Here is a 17,337-nt window from a genome sequence, read left to right on the forward strand (position 1 = left end):
TCGTGAAAGGATTAGCCCGAGATGGTGGTAACTCCTGCAACGAATAGAACACATCCTCAAACTCCTCAAAAACCTTAATACCGCCAACCGTAGACTATCCCACTGACTCCAACATCAAGATTGTAACTAGATAGGTCTCACGCCCCTTCTCGATTATCTTCCCAGCCTGCATGGCCGATATCACGAGACTTTCCGAAGTCGGTCTCACTACCTCAAATACAAACTTCCCTTTTGGATGCTCAAACACCACTCTACCCCGAGGATAATCCATCCCTAGGATAAAATCATACTCAACGGGACTGATAATCAAATCCACTGGCCTTAACTCCCCCACAATCTTAATATCCACACCCATCATTCGTCTAAGGACATTCAGAAACTCACCTCCCGCAACTATGACAACTCCTGTTCAATCTCCGGGATCTCCTCTGATATTGGCGCTCTCGGCGCACTCCAGGGTAATGAAGCAATGGGTTGCTCCAGAATCAAACATGACGTGAGACCTAAACCCAACCACTAATAAGATCCCTACACAAATCTCATGTGCTAAGAAACATAACACTTTATGCCAAACATTTGAAGAAATCTGAATATTGGAATTCACTATGTCTTAGTCTTCGAAGTTATACCTATGATCGCGTCAGCACTAGTTCCACACATCTCCACACTCGTGTACACCCGCGACGCCTGTTCAATATGTGCCATCGGCTGCACTCCCGACTACAGTCCATGTTGCACCGCTGCCATAGCCATTTACTGCAACTTGGGGCACTTAGGCTTGATGTGCCCATGCTTCTTGCAATGGTAACACACTTAAGCTGTTGTTTGAGCTGTCGTTGAACCACTCCTTTGTGGACAGCTCACCACCTTGTGATCTAAGCTAACGCGTCAGAAGCATCCCGCACCCACGGCCTGTGCGTAGCCTCCCACTTCCTCTTGGTTCCCTCCGTAGGCTTGTCGCCCTTGCCAGTTGCTCCATGATGTAGAGCCCTTCTCAGCTAAACCGCTGGAATGACCATCACGGGATGTTCCCGGATGTCCTCCTCGATCTCAGCTGCGGTCTTTACCAACTCCGCTTTTGTGGCGTAACTCCGCCTTCTGCAATAAACCCCCAAGTCATCACGAAGCACCATAATGAACCTCCTAACCTGAGACTCTTCAGACTCCATTGCTCGGCCCTCATACACTAGAAGTCAACTGAAGTCCACATCGAGCTCACAAGCCGACCGAGTCCCCTAAAATAACTACAGAAATTGCACCTCCATACGGTCTAGTGCCTCTCGAGGTAAATACTTGCGGTTGAACTCCTCCACTAAATCAACCCAAGTCATCTCACTCTGTGCCCTTCTGCGCCCCACTGATCTACACCTTAAGCTAATTATCATGATGTAAATGGTTAATGGGCCATAGAAATATCTCGACTTCCCAAAGCAAAACCGACAACATTGATACTAAGATTTTTGTGTGTCTATCCTAGCAGGTTTAATTAACTTTATGCAGTTGTAATACTTACGGTGTCAATCTAGTTGGGAAACTTTACTAACAATTAAGATGGAATCAAGAAATCACAAGTTAAGCCAATTCAATAAGAGTGTTTTTATCTAACAGTCCTAGAATGATCAGAATGCAAAACGGAAATATGTTCTAGAAGTAGAAACGAGGATGTATGACAAGAAGCGAAAATGAATGGAAACAAAAACGAGTCTAAGCATGAACTAAACAACAAGAATCAAAACAGTCCCAGGAATACTATAAAAATCAGAAAGAAAGAAGTCCTAAGGATGGGGGTAATTGATGTCGGTGGAGTATCCTAGTCTATAGAGTGTTTAACGTGCCACAAGCAAACTATCCCTAAACAATGAACATCACGATTTAGCTAATCAAATCTCTTGACAGAACCTACTCAGACTCAACCACTTCCAAACCTAGCTCTCGCTAGAGAAACATGATCTAGCGTGGCATGACAAACAAATTCATTCACCTCAACAAATTTCCTAGACAACTAATCTCTTAGGCTAGGAACGTAAGTCTCTGGCACTAGTTGGTCAGACATTTCATCGAACACCTTTTGGGTGCGGAAATGTCTAAGACCTAGTTCCAATTGATCAGAGAGAAACTAGCATTTCTAACACTAGTCCAGAAGGGAATCATAACAATCAAAGCTTAAACACACTACATCCTAAGATCCTCCACCTAGTCTATCCCATCCCCAAGAACCCTAGCACTACTCAGATCCGGAAATCATCACCAAAGACACAAATCGAGAAAATATTGAACAAAGCATAATAAGATAGACAAGAATGAGATGAACAACTTTGCAGAAGAAATCCAATGCAAAAACTAAACGGATTAAAAGATATCTGGATACAAAGTCTCAAACGTTTTAGGTGGCTAGGTAGAACCTTAAGAACAAAACGAGAATAAAAGATGAGATATCTCAGTAAAAACTTAACAAAATATATTTATAGTAAAACATGGAAATTTCTAAAACGTAAAACGACAATATAGAACGTCGGTTCGGGAACCCTTCTCGGACGCGTCTTCAGAATAGAACTAGGACGTCGTTTTAAGAGCGTCGACCGAGTCGCATTGTGGGAGTGTCGATCGAGTCGGAGTCCAGGAAGCTTGATCGAATGGTGACTTGAGATCGTTGATCGAGTGGCCGCTTGAGAACGTCGATCAAGTGGCAGCTTGAGACGTGTCGTCTGAGAGCTGCTGATCGAGTCGCGTCTTGAGGGTGCTCAGGAGCCCCCCCCCCGGGACGTCTTGGTCGAGTCGCTGCTAACATCCAATCGAGTGGGAGCTCTCTTTTGCGTGTAGGTCGAGTCGGAATTCAGATCGTATGTGTGTCCACTAAAACGTCGATAACTCATGAACCACGACTCCGATTGGCTTGAAATAAACGGCATTGGAAAGACGACTCAATTCCTTACAACTTTAATGAAGACGTCGAAAGCTGAATCCCCAACAAAAATCTTCACTCGGCTCGATCAAAGACATGGAAGGTTGGATCGCTGGGCAGTGTCGATCGAGTCGCTAGACTGCTTTCCTGCTCCTTATTTGCTTTTGATGGTTTGAACATCTCCTAAAACACCTGAAACAACTCCAATATGTAAGATGCATGCAATACCAATGCAAAGACTACCTAGATATGCATATTATGCAAAAGAGACCAAAAACAATGCAAAACAATGAGTTAAGAGAACAGAATGAATGGGAAATGCATGATGAAAGAATGTAAAATATACACATATCAACTCCTCCAAACTTACTCTTTGCTTGCCCTCAAGCAAACAATCAAGAACAAAGTAAGGAAGAGAGGTTTGAAGATGGGGTCTCAGAACCTAAAACATGCTGAATAGAGTAGTTAGAATCAAGGTCCTTGTTTTTAGTTCTATTATGCATGGTGAAGGAACTCTATTTAAAAACTTTAGACAAGCTCATCACAACATGAAATGATTTTGAACCTTAATCTACATATGCTATAATTTCTATCATTCCCTTTAACTTTCATTAACAAAGAACCATGAATCAAGCTATGCAATGTCATCAAACTCATTTGGTTGGGGTGAAAGGGTAGAGACAAAAATGGTCTCCTCTGCAAGTGGTTTTAACAATATAGAACAGGGTTCTCTCGCAAAAATGAGTTGAGCTTAACAGAAGGCTAAATGTTGAAACAAACTGATACATACAAGAGCAGTGTCCCGTTTACCCAAAGGTCCCAAGGAAACTTAGCTCTAACTTTCTCACCCAGAAGTTGGTCCTATCTCTACCCTTCATTGGTCTCTCTTTTTAAACCCATTCTCTCATTCTTTTTACTTAGCTTTAGGAGGAGGTTATTTCATATCAATCTAGCGGATGGGAAACTTTTTTATAACTATGGTTCTTCTTAGAACGCTAGACTTCTTTAGCGTTTTGTTTGTCTAAATTTTTCTTTCTATGCACAGAACCAATAACACTTTTACATTGCACAACCCACATTCGTTACTAGACTTGTAAAACTTGAAAACACATTCCCCTCCTAGAGACTCTTTACCGTTTTTCTTTCTCTTTTAAGCACAAATCCAATCCCAAAACCAAAAATCGAGTTCTCACCTAGTCCTACTAGTCCGGAAAATGCGAACTAGAACTACACAGGATCCTACTCTTGTCGGCTAAAACCTAACACTTTCTAACAAGCTCAACTCGGAAAAGGCCTCACACTTAAGAATACAATTGACTTGAAAGAATGGTTGGTTAAGGGTGCGGGAAACTGTTCCAAAGATGGGAATCAGCTACTTGGATTAACAAGGGTAGTAAAAAGGAGAAAGATAATCCAAGTATGTATATAGTATCCATGAGTTCAACTTCAATGCATAACAGGATAATTGCAAGTCAGGATTAGGTTCATATAGATAGGGAATGATGTCAATTCAAAACATTCTTCAATCAAGACTAGAATGCAATTTCGAGAATTCAAAGCCTGGTTCAGTCTTACATTTAAAGTTACAATCCTATTGAATTCATCATGCTAACAAGGTTACAATCATCATCAACCCCTATGCTAAATGCAACAGCCCTATATGAATAACATTAGACTCAATCCTAATATGAGAATGCAAACTACATGAACACTCTTTTTTATTGTGAAAATTTTCGAAAAATATTCAAATTTCTATGGTTTTTCAATGCAAATAGATGAATGCATACTCAAACATGATATGATGCAAAAATTTGAAATAAGAATCACAAAAAACGTCATCAGATTCATCATCTCAAACCCTCCTCCAAACTTAAATTACACAGTCTCCTGTGTAAGAAAAATTTGTAGAAGGATTTGAGAATCACAACACAAACAATGCATGAATGAAATGGTACATACAAAGGAAACGTTGGAGTACCTCAGTAGTAGAAGAAGGAGTCAGTGCTTGCCCAAGGAGGATCAGGGTAATGACTTTTTCCTTCGCCTTGTTCAGGGTCCGCAGGAGTGGCCTCAGCTGGTTGGTCGACTTGCTCATCAATCACTTGCGTGTTCGGATGAACGTTTTGTTGTCCATCGCACTACATGTCATCGACGCGAGACTCACCATGATCCGATAATAGCACAACATCCTCCGTATGTGGATGGTCACCTTGAGGCTCATTCTGTTGCTCAGTCGCTGGCCTCGTCTGGTATTCGATCTGAGACTCGTTCTGCTGTTCAACCACTGGTTCAGGTAAGTTCTCAGAAGGACCGCCTTGGTGATGCTCAGCTGGACTACTTTCTCGCTCTCCCCCGGGGCTCATGAGAGGAATGTTGTGCTCGAGGTGGAGAGGGTTGCTGCGTTCGTGGTGTGTAAGCAGACCGGCGTGCTGGAGATGGTTGTGCCCGACGAGTTGGCTCAAGACGTGTAGACGAGCGTCCCTGTACTGGCATGACATCTTGGGAAGGCATTTGGATGGCGGCGGTGGATGTCGAACAACCAAATTTACTCATGAAGTTCATAAAAGTTTTCTTGAAACTACTGAGTGTCTTGTCCCTCGCCTTGCCCCATTTCTAAAGCTTTTTGAGACGTTCATGAGCCTCCCTAACACCCCTTCTAGTCTCGGTGCTGTGTACTCGTCAAAGTGATACCTCTCAGGGCGATAGTCTTCTGAATCCTCCTCCATCGGGTTGTCTTCTTCTGCAGAGATCTCCATTCGCTGATCTTCTTCCTCAACATACAAAACGCTTCTATCAGGGATAAACTCAATGTTCTCACCATTCAGGATTGTTGTTAGACTCGCACAAGGAAGAAGGATCCTTGCTTCTTCCACCTCTGGGTGAACGAATTTGTAGACAAACTTTCCATGCTTGTTTTCCCAGTCTAAAGTGTGAATCTGTTTCAGGTGGTACATATCCATCCAGCGCGGAGGAAACGAGTCCGAAGGGAGAGGGATGCCTGCTGCTTCTAATATCCATGTCACAACCCCTCCCATACACATAACTCCGGGTGAATGAGTTTTGTTCAGTCTCACCACCCATGTCTTGTAAGTCTGCAGATGGTTCAACAGGAAGAAAGCGAACGATGTGTCTGATGCGTCACCTCTAAGCATAACACCCTCTGTAGTCTTCTTTAGCGGGTCCTTGAGTGCCAAATCCAACATGTCAAGCTCTGCCTTGGTGACAAGGCCAATGATTTCCTTCGCGTAGAAAACGTTCAAAATAGCCCTGTGGAAGTATCTCAACATTGGGCTTCTTATTAGCGTCCCTTTCGACCTTGAGGCGTTGAAGCACTACTCAGTGCTAATCGAAGCCCATAATGACGATGCCTCTTCTCTGTCGATTTCCGCTGTAGTGCCAGTCCCACTAGTGAATCCAAAAACTTCCTCAAGCTGCCTCACAGTAAGGCTGTAAGTCCGACCATGTATCATAAACGTGAAATAGCCTAAATTGCCATCCGACTCCATCTCAGGCGCGTCTGCAAACAGGTGAATTTGCAAGGAGCTTAGAAGTTGTATGGTTTCCTCTCTGTAAGCGTTTTTCGGCGTGTTCATAAGTCTGCTAAGGCTGCATTCGCCGAAAAGATATTTAACATCTTCTGCTATACCGAGGTCCTTCATGGTTTGATTGTGGGGATATCGTGTTCCCATAAATTCATGTTGCTGAAACAAATCATATTACTCCTGGGCAGATAGCTTCGATTTAGACTTCTTCTTGACAGATTTCCTTGATGATGCACTCTCGCGAGCCTGCTCCATCTCATAATCACTACCCTCATCCCTCTGTTTCACTGGCTTCTTGCCACGAGCTTTGTCTTTACTAGATCGTTTTACTACTCTGTATGAGTCAGCGCCTTGCGTAGGCGGATTAGAAGTAACAACACGTCCTGGTACACCTGATCCTGTGGATTTGCAACGTTGTTGCTCCGGTAAGGCAAATTAGGGTTCATCTTATAGTGTTTGTAGCCCTTGTTGTAACCACCCTGATTCTGGACGTAGTTGATCTCCTCAGACTGCTCACCCTCCCCATCTTGAACTTGGAAAGGGTCATCCTCAGCTACGAAATGGACATGCTGCTGCTGACTTAGCAAGAGGCGGTCAAGCTTGTCATTGACATTCTTAAGGTCCCTCTTGTACTTCTCCTCAGACCCAGCGTCGCCGCGAACTGTGCGGTCATAGTCTTCATTGAAGTTGCCATCAGACTGGGCGAGATTCTCAACCAGTTCCCATCCTTCATCAACGTATTTGTTGAGGAAATTACCGTTAGAAGCAGTGTCAAGCAGCATGGGAATTTTTGGAAGTACACCACGGTATAGAGTGTTTAGCAATGACTCGTTGCTGAAACCATGGTGTGGAAACTGGCTGTGGTAACCCTTGAAACGCTCCCAGGCTTCACAGAATGATTCAGAGCTTTTCTGAGTAAAGTTAGAAATCTCATTCCTTAGACGTGCTGTTCTGGAGTTGGAGAAGAACTTGGCCAAGAATGCTTTCTTGCAACCATCCCAGGTGGTGATTGATCTCTTGGGAAGGTTTTTCTCCCACTAATGAGCTTTGTCTCCCAGGGAGAATGGGAAGAGGCACAACTTGTAACCATCCTGACTCACGCCGTTGATCTTGGTGAGACTACACAGACGGTCGAACTCGTCCAAGTGGTCGAGTGGATCCTCCATAGGCAACTCGTGAAACTTGTTTCCTTGGATCATGGAGATCATACCACTCTTGATTTCAAAATTGTTGTCCTGCACGGCGGGAGGGACGATTCCAGCACGCTGAGTATGAGTGTTCGGTGCATCCCCAGCACCAATGTTTCGTGGTCCCGGATTTAGTCCATTCGGTTGTTCCATAGAGATTGGTGCGGGATGGTCAGTGAGTTGACGAACTTGTCGTGGTCTTTGTAACCGATTCATGTCGTCGATAGCAGGAAGGAGATTCTGATGCCCTCTTGATCTGGTGTTCATGCAAGGTCGCAATCAACAGGTTCCTGAGATGCAAAACAAACAAGCAGACAACGAAAACAAGTCAGTACTCAGAGTGATAAGTGTAACAGAACTTAATCTTGCAAAACTTGAAATCTTAAATGTAGCAAAACGAATCACAAATGGCAACGGCGCCAAATTGATACTAAGATTTTTGTGTGTCTATCCTAGCAGGTTCAATTAACCTTATGCAGTTGTAATACTTAAGGTGTCAATCCAGTTGGGAAACTTTACTAACAATTAAGATGCAATCAAGAAATCACAAGTTAAGCCAATTCAATAAGAGTGTTTTTATCTAACAGTCCTAGAATGATCAAAATGCAAAACGGAAATATGTTCTAGAACTAGAAACGAGGATGTATGACAAGAAGCGAAAATGAATGGAAACAAAAACGAGTCTAAGCATGAACTAAACAACAAGAATCAAAACAGTCCCAGGAATACAATAAAAATCAGAAAGAAAGAAGTCTTAAGGATGGGGGTAATTGATGTCGGTGGAGTATCCTAGTCTATAGAGTGTTTAACATGCCACAAGCAAACTATCCCTAAACAATGAACATCACGATTTAGCTAATCCAATCTCTTGACAGAAGCTACTCAGACTCAACCACTTCCAAACCTAGCTCTCGCTAGAGAAACATGATCTAGCGTAGCATGACAAACAAGTTCATTCGCGTCAACAAAAATCCTAGATAACTAATCTCTTAGGCTAGGAACGTAAGTCTCTGGCACTAGTTGGTCAGACATTTCATCGAACACCTTTTGGGTGCGGAAATGTCTAAGACCTAGTTCCAATTGATCAGAGAGAAACTAGCATTTCTAACACTAGTCCAGAAGGGAATCATAAAAATCAAAGCTTAAACACACTACATCCTAAGATCCTCCACCTAGTCTATCCCATCCCCAAGAACCCTAGCACTACTCAGATCCGGAAATCATCACCAAAGACACAAATCGAGAAAATATTGAACAAAGTATAATAAGATAGACAAGAATGAGATGAACAACTTTGCAGAAGAAATCCAATGCAAACACTAAACGGATTAAAAGATATCTGGATACAAAGTCTCAAACATTTTAGGTGGCTAGGTAGAACCTTAAGAACAAAAAGAGAATAAAAGATAATATAGAACGTAAAACGACAATATAGAACGTCGGTTCGGGAACCCTTCTCGGACGCGTCTTCAGAATAAAACCAGGAGGTCGGTTTAAGAGCGTCGATCGAGTCGCATCGTGGGAGTGTCGATCGAGTCGGAGTCCAGGAAGCTTGATCGAATGGTGGCTTGAGATTGTTGATCGAGTGGCCGCTTGAGAACGTTGATCGAGTGGCAGCTTGAGACGTGTCATCTGAGAGCTGCTGATCGAGTCGCATCTTGAGGGTGCTCAGAAGCCCCCCCCCCCCCCCCCCGGGACGTCTTGGTCGAGTCGCTGCTAACATCCGATCGAGTGGGAGCTCTCCTTTGCGTGCAGGTCGAGTCGGAATTCAGATCGTATGTGCGTCCACTAAAACGTCGATAACTCATGAACCACGACTCCGATTTGCTTGAAGTAAAAGGCATTGGAAATATGACTCAATTCCCTATAACTTTGATGATGACATTGAAAGCTGAATTCAAAAGTAAAATCTTCACTCGACTCGATCAAAGACGTGGAAGGTTGGGTCGCTGGGTAGTGTTGATCGAGTCGCTGGACTGCTTTCCTGCTCCTTGTTTACTTTTTATGGTTTGGACATCTCCTAAAACACCTGAAACAACTCTAATATGCAAGATTCATGCAAGACCAATGCAAAGACTACCTAGATATGCATATTATGCAAAAGAGACCAAAAACAATGCAAAACAATGAGTTAAGAGAACAGAATGAATGGGAAATGCATGATGAAAGAGTTTAAAATATACACATATCAAGCATCTCACAGTTCCGTCTTCTCATCTTTCTCGCCTCTCTCTCTTCCCCACCCCTCCCTTCTTATCTATTCAATTACCGCTAGAAACCCTAATCAATCCCACCTTCGTTTGCATGGTGTTTCGTTGATCAACAACGGAACTATTAAATCAATATTTCGTTTATAAAAAGATTATGTAAACATCGTTAAAATCGTAACAATGATATGTGGAAAATTGGAAAATCGTGATAGTTCATGTATTTTTTTATCACCTATAAAATAGGTTAAGTATTTTTCTGGCAACGGAAAAAGTTCGTGTATTTTCCTGTCAAATATTAAATAAGTATTTTTCTGTTTCATCTTTCTAATTTAAAAATATGAGAAACATACTCTTCTATTTTTGATTATTATTCAATTGCATTTTTTGTACCTTTATTTGCATTTGAATGAAATCGTAGACCCCATATTCGATTTTCGGGAAACATAACCACTAAGGGTGGTAAAATTACAGTTGACTCCCTTACGACCAAATAAAAAACAGAAGCCCAAATGATAGATGTAACCCGGAAGAAGTCTGCAATAGATACATTTAAGGGAGACTTCGATTGACGTCAACGAGTAGACATAAAGATATGTCTACTCGTTAATTATAGTTTATATTTTAATTTTAAAAATTATAAAAAATAATTTGGTAAACCTATTGACCAAATAATAACCACATAGACTTTCTGCATTGAAATAAAATAAATTTACATATAAACTAGTCAAATTAAGGGAGGAAAGGCTGATTAGGTTAAAATTATTTGATTTAAGGTTTGCTTAAGTAGACTTCTCTGTAGACTATTGGTGATTGACTTTGTAATGCCATCAACTATTAAGATTATATTATTTTAATTTTACAGACAATATAACCAAACCGATAGCTGAACCTAACCGAATGCGTACCGATTCCTTGATTTTAACCTAACCGGATTCAGTAACCATATAAATACTTCTTTCTGTAAGAAAACCCTAGTTTGTATGTGCTTTCTCTCTCTCCATAATTTCTCTCTCTAAAATTCCGATATTGTTGCTCTCGAAAATTCAGATTCTATCCTCATCATTTATCGTCTTCGAAACTCAAGGACATCTCAGATAAGTATTCTCATCATTTATCGTCGGCTATTTGCTTTTGTAACGCTTTAGCTAATTTTCTTCGAAAATATATATGTTCTCATAGTTTTTTGTTCATTTTGCACTCCGATATGGGGTTACACAGCTACACTCAGCCATCTTCTAGTTCTTTGCAAGTATGGAGTGAAGGTCCACCCGAAGTAAACTTTCTTGGCCTGACAGTTGGAATTCCTGACAAATGTTTCTGCGGAAGGGAAACCGTTATGAAATGTTCCACCACAACTGACAATCCTAGAAGGATTTTCTTTGGATGTAATAACCATGAGGTTGTTAGATTGTATGATGGTTTATTCGTTTGGTATAATTATTATTTGAGTATAGATAATATTCTTATGGTATATTTATTTCTATGGTACGATATAGGATGGAGAGGACCATATTATGAAATGGTGGGATGAGGCTATTATGCAAGAACTTCAAGCAATGAGAGGTGGACTTGCTGACCAAAGGGATTCTATTACAGCCATCCAGGAAAATGATGAAATGCTATGGGTTCAGCAGGAGCTAGACAAGGTGAAAGATCAAATGAAGGAATTAGTCTGTCAGTCCGTCATGTACGCGCGGTGGTCGAGAATGTCTTAATCGTCGGTATACTCATTATTGTTGTATTAATCTCCTTTGCTTCGTAGATCTTTCAATTAAAATTTGTGAACCTCTCTTTATCGTGGCCGTTTGTTTGAATGGCGTATTTATATCTGTAATCTGTGAACTTGCTTCAGTTTCTGTAATATTTGGACGATATCGTTGACTTCATTAGATGACCTATTTAGTAGACTTCCCCCGTTTACATTAAGAAGTCAGTGGACGAAGTCTACTCGTTAATGATTTACGACACGACGGTTTGCATTATTAATTATGTAACTGTTAATTGTAACAGTTTCGTCTTGTATATATAAACCAGCACGGGGCCTTTTGATTATTTTAAAACTGCAACCAAAAAAGTTATCTATAAATCATTTCTTTTCTCTTTAAAAAAAATAGTACGTAATTCATCTTCACGACGGAAAATTGGTGATTGGTCAATATACTTGTATCGATCAATATAAATCATCCACACTTAATTGGAGACTGATCACGGTTGGGTAATTGAAACTTTCTCTATATCACTTCACTTCATCATATAAGTGTATAATCATCTATCATTCACGTCTGTGTAACTCTTAGAAAGTTTCTATATCATATCACTTTATACTTAAAAGTGTAGAATTCTATATACATGCAACTTTTGTCCCTGTACCATAGAAACTCGTTCATCGTCGTTAACGATGTATTAATTATTTTGATTTGATGGATTTGCAGTTTAAAGTATGTTTTAGTTTCCCCAGAAAGAAGTCTACTTGATAAGTCTTCATCATAATAGTACAAAAATTAATTTGATTTGATGGATTTTCACTTTAAAGTATGTTTTAGTTTCCCCAGAAAGAAGTCTACTTGATAAGTCTTCAGCATAATAGTACAAAAATTAATTTGATTTGATGGATTTGCAGACGGTCCAGTTTCCCGTGAAGAAGTCTGCCAGAGAAGTCGTCAACATAATCATTACCAGGTATAAATTGATTTGACGTTAGTTGGCGGTAATATTTATATATTTAATTTATCGATAAGCGTGAACCGGTTTTAACCGGTCTTTTCTAATTTCTTCCTAATTTTCTGGTACTGTTTCTAATAAAACGATTTTGGTTATATAAAACCGGGATTATTATAATTATTGTAATTTTATACAACTTAAAAAAGCGAGATAACATAGGATAGTTATCTCTAATTCTTCCTTATAAGGAACTAGAAAACGATTCCCTTCCGCTTATCTCTTCCGCTTATCCTTCCGCTTATCTATATCGCTTATCACTAATGGTTGATTTTCCCATTTTTTGTTCATGTTAAACCTAAATCTCTATCTTTCGGATTGTCAGTTTACTTACTTTGTTTAACTTATTTGTACCAGATCTCGACGAACTCTGTATTCTTCAACCCAACCGCTTTATCTTCATCTTCGTCGCGTCTTTGCCGTCGTTGTCCTCTTCGATCAAACCGAAGGTTGACTTCTTTTGCAATTCGATAGTAGCCTTCTTTTTCAATTTGACGCATAGACTTATTGGATTTGTCTTCCTCTTTCTCAATCTCTCGTTTTTTAATTTCCCCGCCAAACCAAATCTTATCTTGCAGAATGGACGAGGAGAGAAAACCAGAATTTCCTCAGAGGTTTTACACGAAAGGTGATGAGCCGCTTCCAATAAAAAGCATCGGCTATTACAGCAACGATACAAAGCTGTTTGATGAACTGTACAAAGCTCTCGAGCCGGATGAATGGGACGAGATTTATCAATCTCGACTGGGTGTCTTGTTACAGTTCTACAAGCTCGAATTTGAATGGGCTTCCAGACTAGTTCACCATATGCTCACCTTTCAGATAGTCTGCAACAAAAAGTACGAGATCTGGAGTCTGGTTGGATCTAACCCTTTACGATTTTCTTTGAATGAGTTTGAAGCCATCACTGGACTTAACTGTGACGATGTCGAGTCATTGGAGCAGCCACATGTTGAGGTTTTAGACGAGATGAAAGAGTTTTGGGAGAAGCTTGGAGTCAATTTAGACAGTGGTCCAAGTATTGAGCAACTGGTTGCAACATGTAAGAACTCAAATGATTGGGATAGAATAGAGCGTATTAGGTTGGGTTATTTAGCTATCTATGCTGGGTTTATAGAAGCTAGGAAACCATCAACACCCACCCGTCTAAATATGGCTAGGCTAGTCATGGATTTAGATGCATTTCTTGATTATCCCTGGGGAAGAGTTGCTTTCAAGAACTTGATTCTGTCTGTTAAGGAGAAGGACTTAAACAAACAGAGTTACACCATAGACGGATTTGTCGAAGCTCTGCAGATACGGAGAAAAACGGATTTTGCATACATGCACATTTACCATATGTTAAATTTATATATCATACTATTGACTGTGCTTAAACATACATGCAATTTTAAAATATTTGAATTGCATACATGAACTTTTGATTTTGTGCCTAAAGATACATAAACGTGTTTAATGAATAACTCTGTTAGTCTTACTGTTAAGTCACTATGACGGGGATTCCAAGTGTCCAGAAATAACAGTTTTTCTGTTAAGTCACTATGACGGAGATTCCACGTGTCCAGAAATAACAAAACGACGTCGTTTTGTATTAAGTTGAATAATTAAAACTGAAACAAACTGGCTAAAGCTACCGTCGAACCCTTCACCTTTGACGTACATATGGATGTTAGATATCACTGAGCTACATAAACTTTTAATAAATACAACGAATATATATATATATATATATGTAACAATGACGGTCCATCTTCTTCCATCTTCTTCACCAGAAGCGTTTCTGGTTCTAGATTTTCAAGGGTTTAATTGAATCCAAAACCGTTAAAGGTTGGGACTTAATTTTGTTTTCCGATTTGTTTGAAAAAACAGAGAGTAAGGCGATGGAACAAGAAGAACGTTATCAATCTCATCTCAAAGTCCAGTCTTCTCCCGACGCCGATTACTCCGCCGTCACCGGAGATTTGCCGAATACCTAAACCTCCTCCCAAATTCCCGGAGACCTCAATTCCTCCGACTCTTACTCTCTCTCGATCTTCCAATCACTCCAATTTCGACAACTTCCTTGAGAACAATCTCCCTCACCAGTCACCACGAAACCCTAACTCCACAAACTCTCCTCAGGTTCTTCCGTTCGAAGCTCCGTCACCATTCTCTTCGCTCATTATGACTTCGCCATCTTCAATTGGGCAGCTACGCTCGACACGTTCCGCCACATCTCCACAATGGGTTAGGGAGAAGAAGATGATGGGCCACCATTGTTATTATATATTCGTTATGATAATATGAAAAACTTATGTAGCTCAGTGATATTTAGCTTCCCTTGACATTCAAAGGTAGGGGGTTCGAATGTAACCTTACATAATTTCGTTCAATTTAAAATTTCCAACTTAATCCAAAACTAAATCAAAAGTTTATATATGGAATTCAAATATTTTATAACAGGTATATTATGTATGGAATTCTAATATGGGTATACGGATCTATGCCTGATTTTGGCAAATCAATTGGGGAACCGTTGGCGAACAATCCAAGTCCATTGTTGCTTGCTTACCGCGGTTCTCGCGGTAGAAAAAAAATATCAAAGAGGGCATTCTAAAACAGGTACACACCTCTGTGATTTGTCTATAATTTATCTACGATATTAGATGAGTCGATAATCATTATTGTGTTAGATTTGAACTAGTACACTGTTTTATATCAATTATAGACAAACTTCAAACACTTCAAAACCATTGGTGGCATGATTAGTCCTGTTTGGGAAGACGATGAAGCAGATAAGAATATTGATAACATTTTGAGAGCATTCAATGGGTATTTTGGTCCATGGAGGTGGGGGAGAGGTTTGTGGCAGACGGATGGTATTTATGTATCCAACAATGCGAAGGTGAAGATGGAGGAAAAAAGTGAGAAGAAGAGAGCCGGTACATTTGATGAGCCAAGTGGGAAGAGGCATTGTCCAAGTACTTCAACTGCCTTTGAGTTCAATATCTTGGATTCTATTAAAGATGAGCTCGGCATGTGGGGAGCAGCTCTGCTCGATCAGATGAAGGAAGGTTTCAACATGTTGAATGGGAAGATTGAAAGCCTGGCTTCGGATCTTACCAAAATGAAGGGACATGTGACTGGTACGAAAGAGGCTGATCCTTTATCAAAGGAACAAAAGGACTCTCAGGCAGCTACTGGTACGAAATAGGTTGTATCAAATGAACATAAGGACTCTCAGACGGAAATGGTTAGTTCTGAACACTTGCAATTTCCTACTACGATCTCTCACAATCACAATACTAGGTACAAGGCGAGGAAAAAATAGACTTCCAGAAGTTGTCAACTTCGAAGACATAAAAACAACTGTCTTCCTTATGTGAAGTAGACTTCCTTATGTGAAGTAGACTTCTATATCCGTGTTTTCTTTGTTTGTTTTATTTGAGACAAATTAAACATATGAGGCTACTTTAATATTATCTGTTTCCATAAATGACCATGTAACTTTTAAACCGGAATTTGCAAAACAAGCCAGGGCAATCTGAGACCCTGAAACCATCTCCATCTGTTACTCGTACGGATACGAAGGTGCCAAAGAAAGTCAGCTCTGAATCATCTGACATTGAGTCAGACCCACCTGTACATATTCGCACGGAAATCCCAACAGCTGCCGACTTGACTGCTAGAGCCAAGAAACAAGAACCAAGGAAAGAAGCGGCTAGGATTGCGGCACATGGCAAGGCTGAAAGGGTTAAGAGGTTGGCGTCAAGTCAACTTTCTCCTTTCGTTGGTGATAACACAGCCAAGACTATCATGGGTGATAAATTAGTCACGTCAGCGTACAATCCTTTTGATAAAGCAGACATGGAGTTGAAGAAGGTTTTCCTTGATTTCTTAAAGAAAGACCCGTAAGTCTACTAACTTTTATGTTATGTTTCAAATATTCTATTTTTCGAAACTCTAGTAACTTATATGTATCTAAACCATTCATCACCCGCAAGACGTACAAGAACAAGGTCCCAGAGAAATTCTGATGTTGTCTTTGGTGGTACGAAATGCAGAGAAAAACAGTCTGGCTACAAGATTCGGTAAGACTACTAGAAAACTTCGTCTCCAAGTATACTAGAAAACTTCGAGTCGGTCTTCAATATTATATAACTTCGTTTTAAATCCATGTGGTTATCCAGCACATGGATGCGGGGTTAAATCTATTGAGACATCGACACGCGCAGCATCCTCAGATATTTAGAACGAGTAGATTGGCTTTTCTAGACGCTATGTTCACTCATCTGTGGACAACGAAGTACCTTGACTTTGTCAATTCTGAGGCACATGCTAATGGATCTGGGGAACTATTGTCGGTCGGTGCCTTCAGCTACCATGCAGGGGAGTATCCACTGTATGCTCAGACTAACAAGCAATGGGGTCTGGAAGTGGACGACTTATACACGCCTTTAAACGTGAAGTCGACGCACTGGGTAGCTATGTGGATCTCGATTCCCATGAGACACATCGTCGTCTGGGATAGCATCCCGAGTGTCACCAACGACGAAGAGCTTGCATCTGCCATCGAGCCTATTGCTTTCTTGGTTCCCTACGTGCAGCGGGAGTTAGCCAGCCCTGACCACAAGCATATGTATTCTTACGAGAAGTTCACTCATGAGCGGGTCAAAAAGGGAGTGCCTCCGAACAAGAAGCCAGGTGACTGTGGTGTGTATACTTTGAAGTACATAGAATGTCATGCTCTTGGGTTAGCCTTTCTACTACTTTGTGCGACGCAAACATCACACGGATAA

The 17,337-nt window shown here is 40.8% G+C and overlaps 1 protein-coding gene and 1 non-coding gene across 2 annotated transcripts; both read left to right on the plus strand.

Annotated features, from left to right (window-relative positions):
• The first annotated feature begins 7,281 nt into the window (after positions 1-7,281).
• On the plus strand, positions 7,282-7,388 carry LOC147939906 (small nucleolar RNA R71). The gene has a single exon (XR_015564855.1). It is a non-coding gene; the product is annotated as a small nucleolar RNA R71 (small nucleolar RNA).
• Positions 7,389-13,138: 5,750 nt separating this feature from the next.
• LOC147939907 (uncharacterized) lies at positions 13,139-17,337 on the plus strand. The gene is made up of 7 exons (XM_087461079.1): positions 13,139-13,899; positions 14,045-14,147; positions 14,429-14,785; positions 15,267-15,741; positions 16,077-16,420; positions 16,603-16,629; positions 16,729-17,337. Exons 1-7 carry the CDS (start codon positions 13,139-13,141, stop codon positions 17,335-17,337), a joined length of 2,676 nt encoding a protein of 891 aa, XP_087317205.1.

Source organism: Camelina sativa, chromosome 8, assembly GCF_030686135.1.
Source record: "Camelina sativa cultivar CO46 ecotype springtype chromosome 8, ASM3068613v1".
In the NCBI taxonomy this organism is placed as follows: domain Eukaryota; kingdom Viridiplantae; phylum Streptophyta; class Magnoliopsida; order Brassicales; family Brassicaceae; genus Camelina; species Camelina sativa.